General features: G+C 41.7%; 1 protein-coding gene across 2 annotated transcripts in view; it reads right to left on the minus strand.

Annotated features, from left to right (window-relative positions):
• The window catches only part of GALNT13 (polypeptide N-acetylgalactosaminyltransferase 13), a 531,696-nt gene that overhangs the window by 55,555 nt on the left and 449,943 nt on the right, over positions 1-26,198 (minus strand). For both annotated transcript variants that reach the window (XM_082261045.1, XM_082261046.1), the window contains exon 8: positions 7,189-7,328. In XM_082261045.1, the coding sequence (XP_082117171.1) occupies positions 7,189-7,328 (140 nt within the window). The remainder of the gene's footprint in view (positions 1-7,188; positions 7,329-26,198) is intronic.

Here is a 26,198-nt window from a genome sequence, read left to right on the forward strand (position 1 = left end):
TGGATTGGGTGATGGTCTTTAAATCCTTAAAAGGTGATCTTTGTTCAGGCAGACTTTTTGCGTTGGATAGAATATGGAAAATTAGAACCCTTGTTGTGTTTTCACTGCTGTCTCTTTCCCCATTGGGGAGATTTATTGCTCTGTACTTGATCTTGTGACTCGTGTGCTGGTTCAGAGAGTGATAGTAAATATAACATTTTAGAGGTTTTACCAGAACAGGAGATGGTGGGAAATCTTTGAACAAGCCCTAATAGAAAAAAAAACTAAATTTCAGTGTCTCTCTTGTGAATGCTAAAGAGGATTTTTCTCCACAATGTCTATAGCTGCAGAGATGAAAAACAGGCTTGTTTAAAATTGCTTTCACTGCTTGTTCTGAATATGTAAACACTAAAGTGTGCAAAGTCTGGACATATGTTCACGTGAAAGAAAATCTGTGGCCACATACAAAAATTTAAAAAAGAGTTCTCCATCCGTCCCTCTGATCTTTGCTCTCAGATTAGAAATTAAACCTTCCAATGGGGACGCTTATCCTGATGACAATCCAGTGACTGCTTAAGATTGGCATTTGCCCCAGTTGACACACCTGGAATGGTGTTTTAGAGAAATGGACAACAGGAAAGAGTATTCAATCTTTTTTTTTTTTTTTGCAGGTATAATAGTTTTTTTTGCAGGTATAATAGGTTTGGATTTTTTTTTTTTAATGGGTTGCTTGTTTTTCACCATCCAAGTCTTGTTTTAGTCATTTAGATTTGCTTTGCTTGTGTTAAAATTTCTCAACTAAATTCCTAGTAGAATTATGTCAATACTCTAAATAAAACAAACATGTATTTTTTACAAGGAAATCTGAAATCACATCCTTTACTATGGAGTCACTATACTAAACTAGGAACAAAATACAACATAATTAAGCACTAGGGGCCTTGTTTGTGAAAGATGGTGTGATGTCTGAGCAAGCATAAATTAGTTAGCAGGATCTATTTATTATGTACTATTGGAAAGCTTCAAATAGCCTTACGTAGAAGGTTTGGCAACTGCATGAGGTAAATCAGTTATTTTCTGAATCTTTAAATATAAAAAGTCCTTATTAAAAAAAAAAAAAAAAGTGCAGAGGCCAGAATAACCAATAAGCGGACAAAATGATAAAAGGGTTACTACTGACTGCGGGCTCATACTTGTCCATTTTACCTTAAGGTTAAAGTTATATTCATCTGTGGTTAGTTCACTTGTATGTGCCATAGCTAAAAAAAATTTGGGCATGTAATATTTTTTGCCTCTATAGATGTTAGGCAATCTTTTTTTTTAAAAAAAATGGGAAAACTTCATTTATCATGCAGTTGTGTGCAGTTGAATTGCATCTACACCATGCAAAATCCTTATTTATCCTTTACATTGTATAGTGCACAAACAATCGCTCATTTAATGTGCAAAAGTACAGAAGAGCCCTGGGGCCATTGTAAATGTATTAAACAAAATTCTGAGTTTAAAAGTCAGAATTCTGAGTTTAAGCCCTGCTTTACACCAGTGCGTCTTTGAAATCGCTCTACTTCAGAGCAATTTCAAAGCCTCAGATCAGTGTAATTTGAACTTCCGATTTCATTGGGACTTGTGACTTTGTTTAACAGAAGTCTATGCAAGTCTCAATGAAATTGGCAAAAAGTAGTGCAGGAATGTTTTAAAAAGATGCTGTGACAGGAGTCGTGGCAATCTCAACGAACGGTCCAATTGCTGACAGCGGTGTGTGACTTGTCATGAGATTTGGAACTGTCAAAAGTCAGAATTCTGAGTATCAAACTCAGAATCCTAAGATTAAATGTCAGAATTCTGAGATTTTAATCTCAGAGTTATGATTTTAAAACTCAAGATTTTGTTTATTGGATGTCCCTAAGTTTTAATCTCAGAGTTCTGAGTTTCAAAGTCAGAACCCTAAGATTAAAAGCCAGATTTCCGAGAATTTTACTTAATATATTTTTGAATAGCCCCAAGGCTCTTCCATACAAAAGCAACACATAAATTATTTTTTTAGTAGAGTACAGAAATATCTTTAGGAGATATTTACTTTTCTTGCAGCCGATGACATCATCGGCGCATGCGCTCTGAAGGAGCGGCCACCCGTGCCGTTCCTTCAGAGCCCTGTGCCGTGAACAATCGGATGGCAGGAGGATGCGAACCAGGAAGTAGGACGGCCGAAAATGTTGGCTGTGTTACTGCTGAGCGGGCGGCACTGCGGGGGCTTCGTTCTATGGTAAGTATTTCATGATGAGCTAGTATGCGATTTTTTTTTTCAGGTTTTTTTTTTGAGTTTACAACCTCTTTAATGAAAAAAAAAAAATGAAAGCTTTACAATCACTTTAAGTGATCATGGTGACGGCCCTCCAACAAACCCAGAGCATTAGCGGGAAGAAGAGAGAAAGGGGCAAGGTGTGAGAAACGTCATTTTAGGCCACATTTAGATGGCAGAAAAACAGCGTCTGGGGCAACCACCGGCAAGGACAAGTTGATTCTTCCCAAAAGTTGTAAACACAGCCTGCCCATACTGTGCAACAAACAGCAGCTGTTCATGGGGACTGTCAGATTTGGATTGTACAAATCAATGACTAGTCCCGCTGCTGTTTGCATCATCCAGGTGGTTACATATGGATAGAACCTCTGACCAACCCTGGACACAGCCAGTGTGCAACCAGGGTCAGTGTTTCAGTGGAGAATTGACAGCATACAAACTGACCACAGCTAATCAGCCAGTTTGTATGCGGCCATAATGCAGCCACCTCTGAAAGCAGTAAACTATCTGCCGATGTGAGCCTATGTAAATGTAGCTTTATTGTTCCCCTAGAAAGAAAAATAGCTTTTTACCCTGAGGGGGAAGGGGGAACAGGGGCATTGCAAGGGTAGTTTTACAATAAATGTCCTTGGAGTTCCATTAAAATTCACATACTGTGTATAAAGCCTAGTACACACGGGCCGAATGTCAGCCGACGTTCGGTTCGTGTGTATGGCAGCGAGACCGGCTTCTGTCGAAGGCTTGTGACCGAAAAAGTTCTGCCAACTGGCTGTTCTGGCGGCCCTGTCAGAACACAATAGCTCAGCAGGGGAGATCTCTGTAATAACATTGGTTAGTAGAGTGGATCCGACCAGAGCTGTCAGTGTTTTATCGTTCAACCTACTGGATTGAACAACAAAACAAAACTAGTGGTGTGTACCAGGATGTATGCAGTAAGGCACATCAAGAGTGCAAATGTGCCTAGGTGTGAATACAACTCCCTATAGTTCTAGACAAAGGAAAGGCTTGTGCAGGGTGGGCCAATGGCATAGTCAGGGGAGAAATTATGGTTTGAATGAACCAATAGGAGTAGGTAGTAGGAAGAGATGAGGGTGCTTAGCAAAGGAAAGGTGGCTGTTGGCTGTTGGGAGGTGGGAGGTGGGAGGTAAGGGTTGCGGGGACTTTGAGGTGGCAACAATTTCCTCTAGAAGAGCATCAAAAGCAGTCCCACCCTCTCTTTATGTTTTGGGCTTTATTTGGATTTGTTTCATCTTATAGTTGCCAAAGGTGTGCTCTTTGGGATTCGGGGTACAAGTTTTAGTTAGCTATGGCTGGTTTTTGGTGGAATTTTCATTCCTTATTTGTATTTCATATACAGACGGACTCCTAAAAATGACAAATACATTTAGCGTGATAAAGAGGTGGAAATAATGGAAGAGGTGTTGGAGGAGTATAGTTTACTAGGTCTTAGGGGGCGCCCACTACCATTTTGTTTGACATTTAGTAAGAGGCTGGTGGCAGATACAGTTAACTGGGTTGCAAATTGTTATACTTTTATTTTAAATGTTTTTAATGTATATTTATTTTTATTTTGTTTGTGTTTTAAGGTTAGGAGTAAGGTGGTAGCATTGTCAGGGCCCGGGCCTAAATTTTGATAACAGGTTAACTTGTTTTCTCCTCTTTTTCAGGTTATGTTCTTTCCTTACTGGTATTGGTTAAGGTATTTGGATGGTATTATTTACTATGTATGTTAATTTGAGAAAAACATAAAGATTAAAAATAATATACAATTGCGACACAAGTCATATTGTAGTTAAATGTTATTAAAAATGACCTTTTTATTTTCAATCTGTAATCACTGTAATTTTTTGAACCGCTTGCCGACCGCCGCACGACTATTTACTGGGCAGTCAGCCCCTCACAGGCAAAGTGATGTAGGACTACGTCGCTAGCCTGTGAGGCTCTAGGGGGCGGGCGCTCGCTCCTGCACATCCCCACGCGTGTGAACGGCGGACCCAATGTCCGCCGGGAACTCGCGATCTCCCGGTGGAGAGGGAGAAAGGCAGGCGGCTAATGTAAACAAAGCCGCCTGTCATTCTCCCCTGTGTAAGAACAGAGATCATACGGTCCTGCTATGTAGGATCATATGTCTCTGTTGTTACACCACTAGCCATGCCCCTTTACAGTTACAAGCACGCCCCTAGGGACACACTTAACCCCTGCATCACCAATAAAGTTAACCCCTTCCCTGCCAGTGTCATTTTTACAGTACCAGTGCATATGTATATGACAAAAGTGTCAAAAATGTCAGTCAAGGGTCCGATCTGTCCGCCTCAATGTCGCAGTCCCGCAAAAAAATCGCAGATCACCGCCATTACTCGTTAAAAAAAAAAACAACAAAAATGACGAAAATCTTTCCCTTAGTTAGTAAATGCAATAACTTTTGCGCAAAACAATCAAAATATGCTTATTGCAATTTTTTTTACCAAACATATGTAGCAGAAAACGAATTGGCCTAGAATGTTAAAAAATTTTGATTTTTACATTTTTTTGGGGGGAATTTCATATAAAAAAATTTGAAAAATATTGTTATTTTTGTAAAATTTACGCTCTTTTTTTGTTTATAGTGCAAAAAGTAAAAATCGCACAGGTGATCAAATACCACCAAAAGAAAGCTCTGTTTGTGGGAAAAAAAGGACATCAATGTCGTTTAGGTACAGCATCACACGACCGCGCAATTGTCCGTTTAAGTCACGGTGTGCCGAATCGCAAAATAGGGCCTGGTCAGGAAGGGGGTAAAATCTTCCGGGGCTTAAGTGGTTAAATATGCAATGCAATATGGCAACCTGGATACATGCTATACACAGATGGTGTACAGAATGTCCTTGGATTTTCTCAGAAGTCTGCGCTAAATTAACAAGTCAGATTTTGGGAATCCCCTTCAATGTCAGATACTCCCAAAGGAAAATCACATCTAAAGGGATGCAGACCCAGCAATTTTCCTCACTAGAACCCTGCAAGTGCAGCAGCTGATTAATAATTAAATAAATCCCATTCACATTCATTTTTCACATGGACACAGGCAAGCAAACAGCTTGTTCTTCAGAATAACAAAAGGCATGAATCTGCAACAACTTTTGCTGGTAAAATCCTTGCAATGTACATAGATCACCCAGAGGGGAATGTGTTTTTTTTTTCTCAACAAAAGTTGCTCTTTAAAAGAGAAGTATAGGTTCACAAAAAAACAAATATACTTACTCATGTAGCTGCCCTCTGCCTGCTCTACACTGAGAAATGAGCGATCAAAGACTGCTGACCACTCAGTTCTTGAGTCTGCTCTGATTGTCAGTCAACACTCGGTGCTCTTGCCCTCCAGCCCATACTGGAGCACCAGGCTGTGTGGGTTGCCGGTCAAGCATATAGGCAGATCTCAACATTATTTTTGGGATCCCTGCAGAGCCGGGGCCACCTCTGTGGCCTCAGCCAGCTGTTGGCTGAATATGGGAGACAGGAGTAAAGAACTAGTAAGTACGCTCCTGTGATCCTCAGGAGAAGTATGGCCAATAAAAATGCTTTGGGCATACTTCTTCTTTAAAGGAGAAGTACAGCCAAAGCTTGTTTAACTGCAGTTTGTCCCGCACTCCTGTGATTCTTTTTCAGCAGACAGCTGGCAGAAGCCCCCTGACGATTGATGTCACAGAGCCTGTCCAGGCTTAGGCAAGATCGCGACAATGAAACCTGGATCTGCCCACATGCCTGGACCGCCACCCGCTAACAACCCCCCCCCCCCCAGCCCAGCACTCCAGTGAACTTGTGGGGGGGGGGGGCATAGCAGAGAGCTAATGACTGACAGTCAGCAGTTCTCTGCTCAGGAAGCTGTGAGAACTGAGTGATAGGTGGTGTTCGATCGCTCGGTTCTCAGCAGGGGGACAGATGCAGCATCGGTAAGTACGTTTAATTCTTATAAAAGAAAAAAAAGAAAACATACATCTCTTTTAAAGATAGAGTATATATGTTACAGCCAAGCATCTGCATAGGCTTTGTATTTCCCTAATGACAAGTTTCTTTTAAGGATCATAAAAAGTGATAAATTAACTATACGTAGAGCCTGATGGACTGACTTAGCGTTGCCTTCTTATACATCCTGGATACTCCAAGAGTGTGATCTCCCTGGCACAATTCCCATTTCTGTACATGTCTATTTTTATATCTATACAAAAATGTTTTGCCTTTCACTTCTATTTTAAACTGAATGGGTTGTTTTACAAGGTGATCGTTTACAATCACTTTAATTTTCCAAAAAATTTGCCCTAATATACAAGTCAAACTGTAGGCATCCTCTGCAATAGGATGTTGAGTTTTGGTGAGATATTCCCCAAGAGTTAAATAATTTTAAAGGGATGCAGACCCTGCAACGTTTCTCAGAGCACTGAGAATGCACCAGGTGATTACAATGAACTAAATCTTCCCACTTAGAATTAGACTGCAAACAGACACTTCTTTGTTGTTGTGGAACTACACATCCCATGAGGCATTGTAAAACTCTGACATTCACAGACATGACTAGGCATGATGGGAATTGTAGTTCCTGAACAACTGGAGGGCCATAGTTTGAAGACCCCTGCTTTAGAGCATCAAAAGGTAGAAATCTGCAAAGTTTGTTGAAACCTCTGTAATGTACAAAGATCACCCAGAAGGGATTGTTTTTCTATCAACAAAAGTGGACTTACACTTTAAATGGGCACTAAATGTTTCATGATTTCATCTTGTTGCATAGAATTTGTAACCACATTACCATAATTAATGTATGTAGCTCTATTTCATGACAAGGCATAAGTAACCAAATGAGTCATTCCATCACTTTTTTTTTTTGGATTACCAAAAAGGAAAAATAAAGTATTGTATTTATTGAAAAGGGTAAGTAATCATACCTCACCAAGTGAAAAATAACGCCTTGGAATCTGGGAGTCTGGATAGATTTTTTCAAGGTACCAGGAAAATGGATGACACTTCAGTTTTTCTCGAAGAGCCTTCCTCTCTGACACGTCACCGTAATCAACCTTGACAACACCTGGAACATTGGGAGGACAGCTTTTATTTAATAATCTTCCCTAGGCAGTGTGTCAGCAAGTTTAATGTTCCTTTGTAGAGCTGCTCTGATTAACTTTCAGGCCTCATTCAAGGTGGAATTGCCGTGAGTAGGTGCAAAGCGATATAATGCCCAAAAACCAATGAGATTTCAGTTTACTAGGGTCAAATGAAGAGTTACTGTACAGAAGGCCGAAGGATGAAATAGTCAATGTTCAAAGTTATTCTTTGACCACTTTAGCTCCGGAAAGGTTTTACCCCTTCATGACCAGGGCATTTTTTGCTATTTAGCACTGTGTTACTTTAAATGGTAATTGCGTGGTCGTGCAACACTTTACCCAAATGAAATTGATATCATTTCTTTCCACATAAAGAGAACTTTCTTATGGTAGTATATGATCACCACTGGGTTTTTTATTTTTTTATTATATAAACAAAAAAAAGACCAGAGATTTTGAAATATATATATATATATATATATATATATTTCTTACTGCTATTAAACATATCCAATAAAAAAACTAATTATGTTATAAATTTAGGCTTAAATGTATTCTGCTACATGTCTTTGCTAAAAAAAAGAAAAGAAAAATCCCAATAGGTGTATATTAATTGGTTTGTGTGAAAGGTATAGCGTCTACTAACAATAGTATATATACTGGATCTTCTATTTATTTTTACTAGTATTGATGGTGATCAGGGACTTATAGTGGAAATGCAATCTCACAATAACTGACACTTTGTGTGAACTGACAAACTGCCACTGCCATTGCCAGGGACACTAACACAGTGATCAGTGCAAATAATAAACACAGTCACTGTACCAATGACACTGGCTGGGAAGGGGTTAACATTTCATCCAATCAACATTCAATCAAAGGGTTTAATGTGTGCCTAACAAGTATAAAGTTTGTGTTCACCCATTCCCTAGCAAATAAACTATTGTTTCTACCATGAGAAGACAAACAAACGGAAAACTACCTGGACAAAGAGAAGAACCTGTAATTAATTTACCTACACACCAAGACGGGGGTAGAGATTGCGTCATACAGACAATTGTCCATTGGAAGCTACATGGTGTCAAATAAACATTGTCACTTAGACTGATGAGAACTGCATCTTCAAATGAATTTAATATAATCATAAGCTTATACAACATCCTTGCCCCATCATATACCAAAGGGGGGTGTGGAACTTATAATTTTATGACAATTTTCTATTGAGAATTACATGATATCTATTATATAGTAGTGTCAAATGGTCAGAATTTCTCCCATATTTTATGTCCAGTCCCAAATCATGATTGTATTGTTGTTAACATAATAATCCCTTATGGATAATATTCTGATTGGAAATAACCCTGGTGTAGAAAAGTACATATACAAGTTGTTGTGTAGCAATATATATATAACTGTATATGTATCGATATAATTCTTACTGCTACTAAATGTAAAGTATATGGGTAAATCAGTCATTTCCAATCAATATACATATCATATTAATAATATATCCTTATTAAATGGTGTTACCAGGTTCAATCCTTATCTAGATACATGATGGAGATATTAGATGGACATGTATGTATTAAATGAGAGTATGGATAAATTATTATGTTGTTTTTATGATATTTTTAAATGGAGAGTTTATCATATAGTTTTAAATATCCAATATATTGGTTAACCAGTAGAGGTGTTGCCCAATGACATCACCAGTTAATGGACTTATGGTAATTTTACAGCCCTTTTGTTCAATACAATATAAAAAGGGAAGCCCAGATGAGAGAGACACACATCACGACACATTACATCACGACAACATACATTACACATACAACATACACACTACTCACATCCATACATATACTCATCAATACATACTCCATTTTGCTCCATCTTGTATCTGAAACTTTGAAGGACGCCAAATGAAACTCCTCCCTAACCGGCCACCATTTTGGGAAGGCAACCATCTTAAGGACTCTGGTAACGACCATTCTAAGCTAGCAGCCATTTTAAATATGGTAAATATACCTTGCTGTTATTTGATATTATTTACTATCATTTATTTTCTTCCTTATATGTTTTTTTATTTCATATTTAAGGGTAACGAGATTTCAGTCCCAGCCGTATTAACCATATGTAGATTTTTCTCTAAGAGCTGATTTTTGCTTTTTATACATTTTTATTAATATCAGATTTAGCGCATATTGGCGTATTAGTCTCTCGTTTTGCATGGCCTATTCTCGCTCCATCTGCAGTGGAGTGACTGTCGGCTGCGCAATTCGCAGACACTTGTGGTCTGATTATATAGCACACTTAAATATGGTTTATGCTACTACATCTGGGAAAAGGTAATCTTGCTTTATTTTTACTTTCATCATTAAGCTAAATATCATATTGCATTTATCGTTTTTAGTTTGTATTTTATGTAAGGTTATCTTTTTGCGTCATCTCAAGTTTGATCATTTATTGTGAATACATGTCTTGTGAATAAATATTCTTATATATATTCCATACTGTAGACTGTTTTCACTAAGATTGGAATATGCTTTTAAAAAGAAATTAATCGATCAAAAAGAACTCGTTATACTCTTTCAGAATAATATTCTCGAACGTGTAAAACGCACAACATGACTGAGGTTTAAAACCACTTTAAATATACGATTAAACTTTTTGGTTATATCTGACTGATAAATGCAAAAAAATAAAAATAAATAAATCTGCTGATGCTTGTTAGAAATTCAGAAATATTTTTTTGTAGACTATCTGGGTTTGATTTACTAAAGGCAAATAGACTGTGCACTTCACAATGTGCAGTTGCCCTCTACAAGTGTAGTTGCTCCAGGGCTTAGTAAATGAGGTAAACCTTTGCTTTGCAAAGAATACCCAATCACATGCAAGGGAAATAAAAAAAACAGCATTTTGCTTGCACATGATTGGATGATGGAAGTCAGCAGAGCTTCTGCTCATTTACTAAGCTCTGGAGCAACTGCACTTGCACTATTTGCCTTTAGTAAATCAACTCCTCTGTGTTATCTCAATGAGTCTAATTAGTCTTCCTAGTTCTTATCTTAGGACTACAGAACAATAAGGCAAAAAGACTTTGCACTTTGCAAAGTGCAGTTGCAATCTGCAAGTGCAGTTGCTCCAGAGCTTAGTAAATAAGCAAAAGCTATGCTGACTTTCATTATCCAATTGTGTGCAAGCAAACCTTTTTTTCTTTTCCTTGCACTTGATTGGGTATCCTATGCAAAGTGAAGCCTTACCCCATTCTGGAGCAACTGCACTTTGCAAAGTGCACAGTCATTTTGCCTTTAGTAAATCAACCCTTAGGTCTCTAAGTTGTGGAAAATAGGTAAGGGGAGGGGTTTAATTAGTTTAGCAAAAGAAACATGGACAGGGCTGACACCACGTGGGCCACATATAAATTGTGTGTTGTCAGTCCATAGCAGGACTAAGGCTTTGTTCCTACAGGAAGGGGTAAACAATGGAGGTTGATGTACCCCCCCCCAACTGTCCACTAAAAGCCTAATATGACAGCTGGAGGGGTTCATATACATGCCCCAGTAGCAATGCTTTGCTTCGCAGGAGCAAAAACTTTAGCTCAGCAGAAGAGTACAGCACTTCTGATCCCTGTAGAATAAAATTTAGGAATACAAACATTTACATTAAATAGCACTGAGGTTGGGTGGATCAACCAGGAAAGGTTTAGCATGTACCTGTTGCACCTGTTAGCATTACAGACCAACATAAATGCCACCACGATGTTTGAGTAATCAACTACATGACCGCAAAATCTGCCGATACAACAGAGGCTGTAAACTACAGACATGATCACCATTCCCCCTCATTGCATTGTTCATTGATTTGTGTTTGGCATTCTAATCCATGCTTCTTTGGTCTTTTTAATCTTTTTTGATGTTTCATTCTTTCAGATCCTTTATTTATCTCTTAGAGGACAGACTTGGGATGAAAACAAGTCAATTTACATTAGCAGGCTTATGTTGTTTTCTTCCTTGGTGTTGTTAGGTTATGCAAACTTATCAAAATAGAACAAAGAAGCAAATGCTGACCATACATTAAAGAAGTTGTAAAGTCAGAAAGGTTTTTTTATCTTAATGCATTCTATGCATTAAGATAGAAAGCTTTCTGTGTGTAACACCCCCCTCCCCCCAGCAACCCTGCTACTTGAGCCCCCTCTCTGTCCAGCAATGTCCACGAGTCCCTCGGCCGTCCTGGGACTCTCCCTCCTGATTGGCTGAGATACAGCCATGGCACGATTGGCTCAACTGCTGTCAATCAATTCAGTGAACCAATCAGGAGAGAGAGGAATGGACACACAGAGCTGCAGCTCGGCTCGGGTGCCCCCATAGCAAGCTGCTTGCTGTGGGGGCAACTCAATAGGAAGGAGGGGCCAGGAGCAGAAATGAGGGACCCGAGAAGAGGAGGATCCAGGCTGCTCTGTGCAAAACCACTTCACAGAGGAGGTAAGTATAACATGTTTTGTTTTAAGAAACAAAAAAAAAAAAAAAGAGACTTTACAATCACTATAAGAACTTTGTACAGCAAATAAATGGAATATGCTAATCCAATGATTCACAACCATTTCTATGAACAGCATCCCTAGGAAATGCTTAAATAATGTTTGCACCCCCTTCAAATGTAATATCTCATTTAAGGATGAAGAAGTCTCATTTCAAAATTTTGGAAAAAAATTGAACCACATTCGACACCGCGAGCGAACAAACTGAACGCAAAACAAATAAGTTCCAAATTATAGGAATATGGATTCATGATTCATTCTCCTGACATTTTCAGGTCTCCAGCAGCAAATCCATCACATTTTGGGGTTGATTTACTAAAACTGGAGAGTGCAAAATCTGGTGTAGCTCTGCATAGAAACCAATCAGCTTCAAGGGTTTTTGTTAACTAAACAAGCTGAAGTTAGAAGCTGATTGGCTACCGTGCACATAGCTGCACCAGATTTTGCAATCTCCAGTTTTAGTAAACCAACCCCTTTACAGGGGCGGATCCAGAGCCTAGTCTCGGGAGGGGCAATGCCTGAAAATAAGTTGTTGCTTACAGAACTGTATTGCAAAACGAACTTTCCCCATACTTCTCTTTTAAGTGTGTACCCAGCTAAAAGTGGAAAGGGCTTAAAGGGGGGCGATAAAACAGAATCTGTGCCTTCTCTCTGAATACACATACCACAGTCCTTCTACCACAAAATACTCCTAATCACCGTGCCACAGGTAACCGTTTTATAGATACATATAAACCTCAGAATGAACGATCATTTTTAAAAATTAAATGTTTCCATCACATATGCTTTACTTCACAGAAACTGATCACTGAGCCTACCTTAAAGAAGATCTTCATTAAAACCTGCAATTGTTGGGATAATAAACACTTTGGTCAGGGCTATGTAATGTACAACATACTGTGTAGAGTTCAGTGGTCAGGAGGTAACATACAAAACATCATAATGTATAGAGTACAGGGGCCATGAGTAATGCTCGCCATACATGGTTCAGGATTTTTCATTCAGCTAGCTGAACAAAATAAACTGAATACATTTCCCCATCCACACATTCAAGGTGAATGGGGAAATCCTCCCTGTTGTGTCTGTATATTCTGATAGCAGGATTCCCCCACTGTCAGAATATACTGATCAGCATTGCAGTCACTGGCTGCATGTGCTGATCAAATACTGCAGGACTGTCTATCAGACAAAACAACAGATAGAGTGCTGCAGTCAGGACAAGCCCCCTTGTTTACATGAATGTCCCCCCTTTACATCATAAATCCCCATCCCCCCTCTTTATCAGAGTCTTACCCCTTATGTCCCCAGAGTCACCCCCCTTACATCTGGGTCCCCAGAGCCACCCCCTTCACATTAAAGGTGCCCTGAGCCACTCCCCCCTTACATTAGGGTCCCCTAAGCCACCCTCCCATGCATCAGGGTCCCCAGAGCCCTTCTCCTTACATCATGGTCCCCAGAGTTGCTCCTTGTTACATCATGGTCCTTAGTGAGCCCCCCTCCTTACATCAGGGACCCCAGAGCCCCCCACCTTACATCAGGGACCCCAGAGCCCTCCTTGTTACATCAGGGTCTCCAGAGAGCCCCCATCCTTACATCAGGGACTACAGAGCCCCCCACCTTACATCAGGGTCCCAAGAGCCCTCCTTGTTACATCAGGGTCCCCAGAGAGCCCCCTCCTTAAATCAGGGATCAGGGACTACAGAGCCCCCACCTTACATCAGGGACCCAAGAGCCCTCCTTGTTACATCAGGGTCCCCAGAGAGCCCCCCTCCTTACATCAGTGACTACAGAGCCCCCCACCTTACATCAGGCTCCCAAGAACCCTCCTTGTTACATCAGAGTCCCCAGAGAGCCCCCTCTCCTTTCATCAGGGTCCTAAGAGAGCCCCCCACTTATATATGAGTCCCTAGAGCCCCCCTCATTACATCAGAGTCCCCAGAGAGCCCCTCCTTACATCAGGGTCCCCAGAGAGCCCCCTCCTTACATCAGGGTCCCCAGAGAGCCCCCTCCTTACACCAGAGTCCCCAGAGAGCCCCTCCTTACACCAGAGTCCCCAGAGAGCCCCTCCTTACATCAGGGTCCCCAGAGAGTCCCTCCTTACATCAGGGTCCCCAGAGAGCCCCCTCCTTACATCAGGGTCCCCAGAGAGCCCTCTCCTTACACCAGGGTCCCCAAAGAGCCCCCTCCTTACATCAGGGTCCCCAGAGAGCCCCCTCCTTACACCAGGGTCCCCAGAGAGCCCCTCCTTACATCAGAGTCCCCAGAGAGCCCCTCCTTACATCAGGGTCCCCAGAGAGCCCCCTCCTTACATCAGGGTCCCCAGAGAGCCCCCTCCTTACACCAGGGTCCCCAGAGAGCCCCTCCTTACATCAGGGTCCCCAGAGAGCCCCCTCCTTACATCAGGGTCCCCAGAGAGCCCCCTCCTTACATCAGGGTCCCCAGAGAGCCCCCTCCTTACACCAGGGTCCCAAGAGCCCTCCTTGTTACATCAGGGTCCCCAGAGAGCCCCCCTCACATTAGGGTCCCCAGAGAACCCCGTTTCCTTACATCAGGGTCCCCAGAGAGCCCCCCACTTACATTTGAGTCCCCAGAGCCCCCTCATTACATCAGAGTCCCCAGAGAGCCTCTCCTTACATCAGGGTCCCCAGAGAGCCCCCTCCTTACATCAGGGTCCCCAGAGAGCCCCCTCCTTACATCAGGGTCCCCAGAGCCCCCCACCTTACACCAGGGTCCCAAGAGCCCTCCTTGTTACATCAGGGACCCCAGAGAGCCCCCCTGACAGGGTCCTCATGGAGCCCCTCCTCACAGGGTCCCTACGGAGCCCCCCCCTCATAGGGTCCCCACAGATCCCCCCTCACAGGGTCCCCAAAGATCCCCCCTCACATCAGGGTCCCCACAGATCCCCCTCACATCAGGGTCTGCACAGATCCCCCATCACATCAGGACCCCGCAGAGCCCCCGACAGAGCCCCCCTCACATCAGGGTCCCCACACCACCCCCCCCCCCTCACATCAGGGTCCCCACAGAGCCCCCCCCCCCTCACAGGCTACCCACAGATCCCCCCTCACATCAGGGTCCCCACAGAGCCCCCCCTCACAGGGTCCCCAACAATTCTCCCTCACATCAGGGTCCCCACAGATCCCCCCCCCCTCACAGGGTCCCCACAGATCCCCTCCCCTCACAGGGTCCTCACAGTGCCCCCCCCTCACAGGGTCCTCACAGTGCCCCCCCTCACAGTGCCCCCCCTCACAGGGTCCTCACAGTGCCCCCCCTCACAGGGTCCTCACAGTGCCCTCCCTCACAGTGCCCCCCCTCACAGGGTCCTCACAGTGCCCCCCCCTCTAACATTAAAAAAGAGCCTCCTGTACTCACGGTTTCATGCTGACACTGCTGGCCTGGAGTAGCTGGAGGGAGGAGGTGGGTGGAGCCAGCACTCCACTCGGCGTGCAGCAGAGGAGGAAGGAGGCTCCGCAGTGAATGCTGGGGCGCTCTCCTTCTCCTAAGATAAAATCACTGGTTGCGGCGATAGCAACCAGTGAGTGCACCACAGTACAGGCCAGCGGCGCGGCTCTCGGCTCCGCCGCCGCTGCTGGCATGGAACTCAGAGTCTCGGATGGACTGGACACCCACTGAATCACTGTCTGGTCCGTCCAGAGTGGGTAAAATTTTCGGGGGGGCAATTGACCCGTTGCCCCCCCCCCCCCTGGATCCGCCACTGCCCCTTTATGAGTGAAATAAAATACAATGATTAGGTCAGATGTTTTGTTGTAGTGATTTTGAAAGCAACACTCAGTTAATTACTTTACTTGTATGGTAATTCTGGTATTCCCTCCTTTTGAATAAATGAACAATGAGACTACTATCTACGCAACCCAACTGCCTACTACCACTTTATCAAGGCACATTGGCAACTGGAGGTAAAGACTTGTGACTCATCACTAAGGGACACAATAAAAAGCCAACAAAATAAATAAAGGGATGTATAATGGCATTCAATATTTATTTACCACGTCATGTATAGAAGATATTGCCCTGCTTAGCTTAGTGTGATCCGCAAATACTGAGATTGTGCTGGATATCCCATCCTCCTTTATGAATAAATTAAACAGGATTGGTCCCAGGACAGATCCTTGGGGGACCCCAGTTTCCACACCTGACCAATCTGAGTTCTCCCCATTTATCACTACTCTCTTTTTTTAAAAAATAAATTTTTATTGAGTTTTCAAAGGGAAATAACAGCAATAACAATAACAAGCATGCAGGGGTAAATAGGAAGGGGGTTACAAAATATGGCATTCGTCGTATAAGAGTATAGCATCAGTATAAGATAATAAGAACATCAGTAAGTAATCAGTTAGTGTTCCATGTCAGCCATATCACCACTCCCTGGACTCGCCCCTGGAGCCAGTTTTCAATCCAGGTACTCACCCTATGGTCCATACCTACGTACCTTAGTTTGTACAGTAAGCGTCTGTGGGGAACTGTGTCAAATGCCTTTGCAAAGTCCAGATACACCACATCTACAGGCCTTCCTTTATCTAGATGGTAGCTTACTTCTTCATAGAAGGTTAATAGATTAGTCTGGCAAGAACGATTCTTCATGAATCCATGATAATTACTACTAATAATACCGTTTTCGCTACTAAAGTCTTGTATATAGTCCCTTATCATCCCCTCCAATATCTTACAGACTATTGATGTTAGGCTAACCAGCCTATAGTTTCCCAGGATATATCTCGGCCCTTTTTTAAATATTGGTACCACATTGGCTTTATTCCAATCAGTTGGCACCATTCCTGTCAGTAGACTATCCATAAAAATTAGGAACAATGGTCTGGCTATCACCTGGCTGAGTTCTTTAAGGACCCTCAGGTGTAAGCCATCTGGTTCCGGAGACTTGTTTATGTTAAGTTTTTCAAGTCTAGTTCTGAGTCTATCTTCTGTTAACCATGAGGGTGCTTCCTGTGGTGTAATATTTATTTTAACATTACAAGCTGGACTAGTGTAGCCCCCCCAATTATTTTGTGAAGACTGGAGAGAATAATTTATTTAGCACCTTCGCCTTCTCTCTGTCCTCTGTCTTCTTCGTCTTTTATGGGGCCAATGTGTTCTGGCCTCACTTTCTTACTATTTATATACTTAAAGATTTTCTAGGGTTTTTTTTTTTTTTTTTTTTTTACTCACTTCCGCTATGTGCCTCCCGTGTTCTGATTTAGCCGCTGTGATTGCGCCCTTACATTTCTTATTGCACTCTTTGTAATGTTGGAATGCTGCCAATGACCCCTCAGCCTTGTATTTTTTGAAGGCCTTTTCTTTAGTTTTAATATGCATTTTTATGTTGGAGCTTAGCCACCTAATTTTCATGAAGATCAATACCAGTTAATAAAGTATACCTAAAAACAAAACTTATTTTTTTTTATCTTTGATATAGTAAGGAATTGTTAAAACTGCAGGTCAGCTTTTTTTTTTTTTTTTCTTTTTTTTTTTACAACATGTTCAAGTGAACATGTTCTGGTGTTACCTCAATATTTTTTATTTTCCCTTGCTTTTACTCATAATCATCGGGACAGCAATAAAAACTTCTCAGTGGTTCTTATCCTTCTCTACAAAACTTTATAAAAGTCCTAAATAAACTTTAAAATAGTAATAATATTTAAAAAAACATGGTATAGAACTCAGGTTTGCATATTTTCTGCAGTGAAGTAAAAGGAAACTCTGCCAATTGACGTAAGAGTGCTAATAACTTCCTGATGTCAGTTCACTTTGAACAGCGCAGATACAAACTAGAGAAGATTAATTTTGCATACCATTGAAGCATTTCTGTCAGTTAATTAAAATTTAATTTTCTCCCCAATATGTGGCGTTCTATTAAACCATTGACAAGGAAAGCAGAGGGAAAATTACTTTCAGTCCCACGTGCCTCAACGTGGAAACCCTTAGCAACTCTATGAGCGTTTGGCCAATAAACTATACAAATAATTAAAAGACGACGGGAGGTCATACACCATTGCATGACTAATCAATGTGTAATATGTCCTCAGCACATGCCCCTGACACGGTTTATAATTTCCTCATGCCTAAACAGGTGCATCTATCAGAAGATGTGAGGTGGAATCTCATATGTCTTTAAAGCAATCATCACATTTATCAAGCTGTGACACGCTGGATATACCACCTGCATATTAATTGGTTACATACATTTACTATGGGAAGAGTAACCTATATGAACCTGCAATTCAAAGTACTGAGTACTGTATGGATGCTAATGAAGAGCTGAATAAGACTATCATGACAGGAAAAGGGAAGGCATTTTATATGCCCCCTTTTCCTCATGGAAGAAGTGGCGGGAAGAAAGATCACTAGTTTTCTCTAGTCAGGTGTAGGCAGGCTTTTCCCTTACTTTTTCCTCAGGGAAAAAGGGTGGGAAAAGCTGCCTGAGGGCTGAGGGATCACCTGTATTGGCAGGTGACTGGCCTCACCTGCGGGGACACGTGACCTCTGTGGAAGCCTCTAGAATAGCCTGGGGGACCTATAAAAAAGGGTTCCATTCTGAGGGGCTCATTCGCCTCAGAAGGCATCAAGCTGTGGTGTTCCCCATCCCTCCCTCCCTATATGTTGCGGCTGTTGTTATGTGGTGGGTCACCTTTGTAGCTATGCAAAGGGGGACTAGTGGTATATTTATTGTGAGCTGGGAGTTATAGAAATAACTGATTTTTATTTATTTATACAGCCTAAGCCATAGTGGCTAGGCTGTTTCATTGTTTTTAATACAGTTTTTGAATGAGTTATGAAATAATTTTAAATAATAATAAATAAAAAAATTCAGCGCAACTGTTTAAAATAATAATAGAAAGCTGCTATGCACTAAAGGATCAACAAATATATAACAAAAAGTGCATCACTGTCAAATATGGATTATGAAGATGATATCGAGGGGAGCAGTCCACAGGTGCAAATCATGGTGAAGCATGCACAAGATATAAACATTCAGTGCTCTTCAATGTGCTGGTAATCCTCCACCAGTCGCATTAGCCTCTCACCTCACACTTAGCCCCTGTGTCACCAAACGGGCTAGTAAGACATAAACTTTCTCCAAGGATATCACCAATATAGATCAGTATTCCTCTTCATCAGAAAATAAGGCTCACAGGTAACAGATCAAAGGTCCATAAAGCGGGTCACAGGTCCATAGGAAAACAAAGGTCGGACATAGTGCATTACCGCAATAAATTACTTTATTGAACATAGCATAAAATCATAAAATTAGCTTGTAAAGCACTAGACAAGTGCATGTGATGAGCAGATCGTATTACACACAGCGGTCTCGACCGCAATGGATGGCGGGTGACGGCATCGGCCCCTCCCCCTTCGCACGCGTTACATCCCACTGGGCGGGACTTCATCAGCTATTGAATAGCTGATGAAGTCCCACCCAGTGGGACGAGGTGAGAGGCTAATGAGACTGGGTGGAGGATTACCAGCACATTGAAGAGCACTGAATTTTTATATCTTGTTCATGCTTCACCATAATTTGCACCTGTGGACTGCTCTCCTCGATATTATCTTCATAATGAAATAATTTTAAACCAATAATAAACGCCTGTGGCCAAATTATTTCCAATTTTGGTGTGTCTGCTTTATTTATTATTATTAATGTAATCTTTTGGTTTAAATGCCTTTACATATTTAAAGTTAAGTGATTACAGAGGTACTGCCTACTATCCAATGCAGCAGGAATAACTAAATAATAACTTATTCAATAACCTAACTTGTCATATTGGATATTATTATATTGAAGGGAGGGGTCAATCAGCTATACAAACAATTACAAATCCCCTAGCACTTCTAGCGCTCCATGCTATAACCACACTATGAAACGTAAAGTGTTACTAAACCCAGAACCTGCATTCAATATATCTGGTCTCCCACACTACACAGAACATGAAAATGCAATTATTTTAGTAAATATAAAAGGATAAATACCTTTTCTCATCAGCAGTATAAAGCAGCCTTGTGACTTGTATCAGTTCCTAGTAAAGCTTGGAGGAGGAGTTTTCATTCTCCCCTGATCCTCTGTCTGGACAGTGCTGATTGGCCCTGTGCTAGTCACATGCACTTTACCAAGAAAAAAAAAAACTCTCGAGCAATACACACTAAATTTAGCATGTGCAGCCTGCTCTGTAAATATCAGGTTATTTTTTGGAGACAGTGAAGGAAGAGGAGGATTATAGAGACATGATCAAACTTAAAACACAATGCAAAGGATGAACCCCTTAGGTTCCACAATGAGTATAATAAGCATGCTTTAATGCAAATGCAGACTGATTTTACTGTTGTGGGTTTAGTAACACTTTAAAACAAAACTGAAGTGGAACTGACATCAAAAGGTAATGATTTGCCATGGTATACTTCTAGAATCTCTAGAAGGGTTCATTGTGCCTAAAATAGTAATAAACCCAAAAATGTATTATATTGCAATTAATCAATTCCTGGATGTGGTTGAATTAATATATTAGTTTAAGCTTTGTTTCTCCTATATTTACCTGGTGATCTGCCCAGTAAGGCAAGCCATAGAAGGTGCAAATTTCTTTCCTTAAACCACGGGTTGCAGGAACAAGTTTGCATGATTCCCCAATCAACACAGACAGTGCTGACAGGAGAATCTCTCCTGTCAAGACACTGTGTTCTCCTGGCGGGGAGGCGGAAGAGGGCAGGGGGAGCTTTCCCTGCTGGGAGAAGACAGCCGCTAGCAATAATCACAAGTCAATCCAGCTGGCTGGTTGTAACCAAGTTGATTGATCAATCAACTTGGTACATTCAGCCTGCCCATATGGTTCGAATCTCGGCCGGTTCCTGCTGTACCGGTCAAGATTAAAACAGTCTATGGCCAACCTTGGTCTGTCATTCTTCAACAAACCAAGCTGTCCAGAAAAATTGGCAGTTACAGGGTTGATACACACAATTTAACACCCCTAGGGCTGCATCCCGCAGGAAAAGAAAACAGCTGGCTCCCGCACGAAAAGGTTCCCCGCCGGCATGCGCTACACTTTTAGTATAGTGCCAGTCTTATGGGGCGAATTGGGCCAGAGGGCAGGGTCCAGGAGGCAAATCAGTCTGGCACCCCCATAAAGTGGTCACACTGCTACCTGCCAGTATGATAATAACGGCCGGTCAGAACATTCGGACAGACCGCCAACCACACTTAATACAGCTGGCCTGACAGCCGCCAATGCTAATAAGTGTGGCACTGCAGCCTAATGCTCTGCCTACACTCCTCCACCACTAGGTATGGCAGGCATCATGATTGCTCCAATCTTATAAGATATTTGGAATTGTGTTTGCTGCTACTGATTATTTAATTTATTTGTATAATGACTATGGACTTCCTAATCATTATAAAAACAAGTGAAATAATCCTATGATTACAATCAGTGGCAGCAAACACAAGTCCAAATATCTTGAAAGAAAGGAGTAATCTTACTAATCCAGTGACATGAGGCTGCACTGATAAGCTGCACTGATGGGCACTTATAGGCTGCACTGATGGGCGCTTATAGGCTGCACTGATGGGCACTAATATGCTGCTCTGAGGGCCACTGATGAGATGGCAATGGTGGGTACTGATAAACTGCACTGATGGGCACTAATGAGGCTGAACTTATGGGAACTGATGTGGCTGCCCTGGTGGTCACTGATAGACTGTGGTTGTGGTCTGTGGTTTACAGATGACAGGGTGGGTTATAAACAGGAAGGGGTGTGGCCTTTACAGGAAGGGGTAGGCCATATTTAAATTAGGGGGTGCACAAGTTTAGTCAGGCCTAGGGCAGCAAAAAAACCTAAATACACCACTGATTGGCAGGGTTGCTTACATTGGTCAGATTTTATTCAATTATGTAAAACCTTTATCCTAAAAGGAAAAAAAATGCCTACTGTTACTGCCTAAAATGTGTCAGCTGAAGTTCAACTTTTAAGCAATATTAAAGGCAAGGTTTTTTTCCTTTGTTAAATAAACATTATAACAAATGTTATACTTACGTGCTCTGTGCAGTGGTTTTGCACAGAGCAGCCCCGATACTCCTCTTCTCGGGTCCCCTCTTGGCACTCCTAGCCCCTCCCTCCTGTTGAGTGCCCTCAGAGCAAACAGCTTACTATGGGGGCAATGTGTCCATGTGGGAATGTGTGTCCATTCACACACAGAGCCGTGGCTCGTTCCCACACCCCCTCTCTCTCCTCTTTTGCTCACTGGTTGTGATTGACACCTGCGGGAGCCAATGGCTTTTGTTGATGTCTCAGTCAATCAGGAGGGAGTTTCCCCCAAGAGCCGAGACTCTTGTGCACATTCCTGGATCTAGATCCAGCCCAGATAAGTATTAGATGGGCTTGGGGGGAGCTGCAAACAGAAGGTATTTTACCTTAATTCACAGAAAGCCTGAAGGTTGAAAAAACTTGAGCCTTTATAACCACTTAAATTTGTTAGTTAAGTCCATCTAAAGCTGATAGTCAAGCACTATCCTCCCCCTCATATTGACAATACTGCTATCCAAGGGTGTCTCTGTCACATTGCCATCCAGAGCAGAGACCCTCTAAGACAGGAAGTATAATATTGGCTGGATCACCAGGTGAAAATAAAGGAAGAAAAGAAAACAAATGCAGTAATCACATTTAGGGATTGAGAAGGTGCAACATATTATTTTTCTTAATTTTGGGTTTGTTACTGATTTAAATTGTACTCTAAAATCACCTTTTGTCTTAAATGACTCCTGTAAAATAGCAGTTCATCTTCTTATATTTAAGGGTGCCTAGGCACTCATGCTCAAACATACTTTTAGATGTAAACCTGCTGTGTGTGATCACCCAAGGAACTACTCCCTGTGTTTGCTAGTCTAATGAGCATTGGGGTGAGATTTGGTGAGGCCATTAGTATGATGCTTGCTGAAGAGGAAGCTGTACCTTAGGGCCTGCAGTGCATGCATCTCCCTGCTTCTGTTTAATTCATTCTGTAGATCAGTGTTTTTTTTAACCTCTCCTGCTACTTCTTAAATAATATGACAGTCACAAGGTAACCAGTCATCAGGCAACAACTCGGACACTAGAAAGCAAAGCAACGTCCTGCAGGCCTCTACCATGATGGCTAACTACACACAGAGACACGGTGCAGAACAATGCAAGGTAGGTCAAAAATGGGGTAAAGATCAGTTGCAGGGAACCTACTGACAATACTAATGACTAGCCATCTTTCCTCTGCTTGCCCCTCTTTGTGCACAGCTTCCAAAGGTCAGGTCCTTTTAAAAAAGAAAAAGAAAATGCTAGCAGGCACAGTTTATTGGAAGACATTTTAAAGTCTTTTCTGCCAAAAAATTGTTTTACCTATCTGAAAGAAAATGGTTCTATGTACACTACCTGAGGCTCAAGTACAGTGCAGTGTACACTCCCAGCCCAGCCCTGATATCTTTAAGATGTTGAGAATGGAACCAGGACAATGTAACTGCAGTGCACATGTGCAGGAGCTACATTGTCATTGACTGTCCAAGAGCTGAAGATAAAGGACACCATGGGGTGAATTTACTAAAGGCAAATAGACTTTGACAAATACTTTGCAAGTGCAGTTGCACCACTGCAAGTGCAGTTACTCCAGAGGTTAGGAAATTAAGTAAAGCTTTACTCTGAAAAGAATACCCAATCACATGGAAGAAAAAATAAAAAAACAGCATTTTTGCTTGCACATGATTGAATGGGAGAAGTCAGCAGAGCTTCCCCTCATTTACCAAGCTCTGGTGCAACTGCAAAATGCACATTTTTTTTGCCCTTAGTAAATCAACCCCCATATGCGCATGGCTGAAAGAGGTGTTTCCAGGTGTTAGCCTGCCATAATGTGTATTCATATTGTGCATACTTGACCATTATGGAAAATGCTTCAGGCATATGCTAAGTATTTAAAAACACGTTAGAGGAAATGTATAGTCTTTTACTTTTTTTAAGATATACATCTAGAAGAGATCAGCTTGATGTATACACTTGTCAGTATTGTGTTTCTTTGCACTTTTGATAATTTTATTTGTATATGGGAGCAGACACATTTGATCATTACTAAGGGGTGAGAGAAAATGTTTTTATTTCACCAAAATTATGACGAAATGCACTGGAGATAAAGTAGAATTCCAGGCATCACCTAACTAATCCTACATATGCTCCCTCTCACCTTCGAACACCTATTTTGACTAACCTGTGTAAGAAAGATTCTTACTTTTATGCTGCTCCAGTCATGTTATCCCCTTTGTGTCAGCCCGAGGTGGCTGCAGTGCTCTGACAATGGCTAGGAAAGCCTGGAACCCTGACATCACCCATAGGCTTCAGTGGCCCATTCAATGTCGGCTTTCCCCCCACTCCCCTGCAGCCGCACTGGCTGACACAGGGAAGCCGGATCACATAATAGGACTGGAGCGGGCTGAAGTATATACATCTTTCTTACAGAGGTTAATCATAATAGGTGTTAGGAATGGGGAAGGAACATTTTTAGGATTAGTTAAGTAGGCGGGAGTAAGGCCAGAAGCACCCCAAAGGGACACACGGAGGTCTGAGATTTCAAAGGATTGTATTTTTAAGAACGTTCCAAACACACGGTACCAGAGTCTATGTAGAGGTGTCAACCGGGCAGAAACACTCAGATAATTAGGCAGTACTTGTGGGGAATGATGCTCGAGGACCGACATCACATTGTACAGGAGCTGACTGACATGAAGTATGCTACGAGGCAGTGAAACAGTAAGGTTCCACACAGCAATGATAAAGAACAGCCTCTTTGCTGACCCTCCTCCTCTGGAACCTTTCGCTGTGCTAGGCATGCTCTCCCTAACCAGCGGCTTCCTGTCCCTATCCTAATAACATGCAAAATGCGTGCCAAGTGTAATAAGCCAGTGGTGCTTTTTATAAGCACTGCCCCCACTAAGGATGGCCACAGAGATTTAGGGGGCAGCAGCATCCAATTGGACAGCTGCTCATCTGATGACACGTATGGAGGCCTAAGAAGAGCATGAGTTCCTCCTGTCCTCCATTCTCCTTGCATGGTGGTCACAGACCGGTTAACCTGTGTAGGGAGGTCAAACTACACCTGCCTACACTGGTAGTGCCAAGATTACACTTTAATGATAAGGAAGATATTTAGAGGCTTTTTAAAGGTTGAATAAGCTTTAAATGACTACAGAAACTAATTTCAACTATCCGATGCCTATTCGTATGCCAAAAATGAAAGAAAAAAGCATGCAGTGAAAAAAAAATAGTAAAATAAAAAATGTAATGTGACGACAAACAGTTAATTTACATTGAACAAATGCACAAAAAAACAGGAAAAACACAAATACAAAGAACACTATAAAAAAAAAAAAAAAAAAAATCCCTGCCACCCAAAAAAAAAACATGTCCTCCGGAAACATTTAAAAAAGAGTGATTTATGTTGGCTAAAGGTACAGTTGAAAAGTGCTTAGATTTTTTAATGTCCTTTTTTTTTATATAAAGGATTCCCATCTTTTAGTGGTTTGCAGTTTCAATGGTGACATCTTCAGGCTGAAAGAATGTAGTACTTCTCAAGCCTACCATATATAAATTATCAATTTATTACCAGCTTTTTTGAAAAAAAACATGAAAACACGTTTTCATGATGTATAGTTGGTTAAACTTGACATTTTTTATTAGAACAAAAAAGATCTGAGAGATATTTGAGAATTGGCTTTTGAACAGAAAACAATAAATCATAAAATAAACATTTCAAGATGACAAAAAGTACAATTTGTTGCTAAAATCTCTCAGAATTTTGGAGAATATATGGGCATATGTGCACCACAAACAAAAGATTAAAATGTACTTAGAGTCTTAAGAACCTGGTTCCTCTGTTGGCATCAGTTCAGGACTTGACTTACTACAAGGCTCTCATGAGACAGTGCCAAGGGTTAGAGGGGGCACCAAACTGCCAAATGTACATATTGTGAATTTGTGCATTATGATATTTTATGCCCAAGCTAACTGTCACCCAAAGAGGCCATTTTTGCTACCCCCTCGTTTGCCACCACCATGCCACTTCAGTCTTGAAGCACCTCCCCCCACCAACCTATTTGTTTGTTAGGATGTTGGAACAGCAACCAATGACATTGTGCATCCACAGCCACCAGCATCCCAGCAAACCATTGACTGTGTGGCACTGGTTTAATTGAAAAGGATAGGGCATAAAGTGTTATTGGTGCAGATGGACATTAGGACCAGAAAAAAAAATGATGCCATGCGATCAGCCTCCTAGTTATCAGCTTAGTAACAAAGTCCTGTT

Source organism: Pelophylax lessonae (genome assembly GCF_965119305.1).
Source record: "Pelophylax lessonae genome assembly, chromosome: 6".
Lineage (NCBI taxonomy): Eukaryota > Metazoa > Chordata > Amphibia > Anura > Ranidae > Pelophylax > Pelophylax lessonae.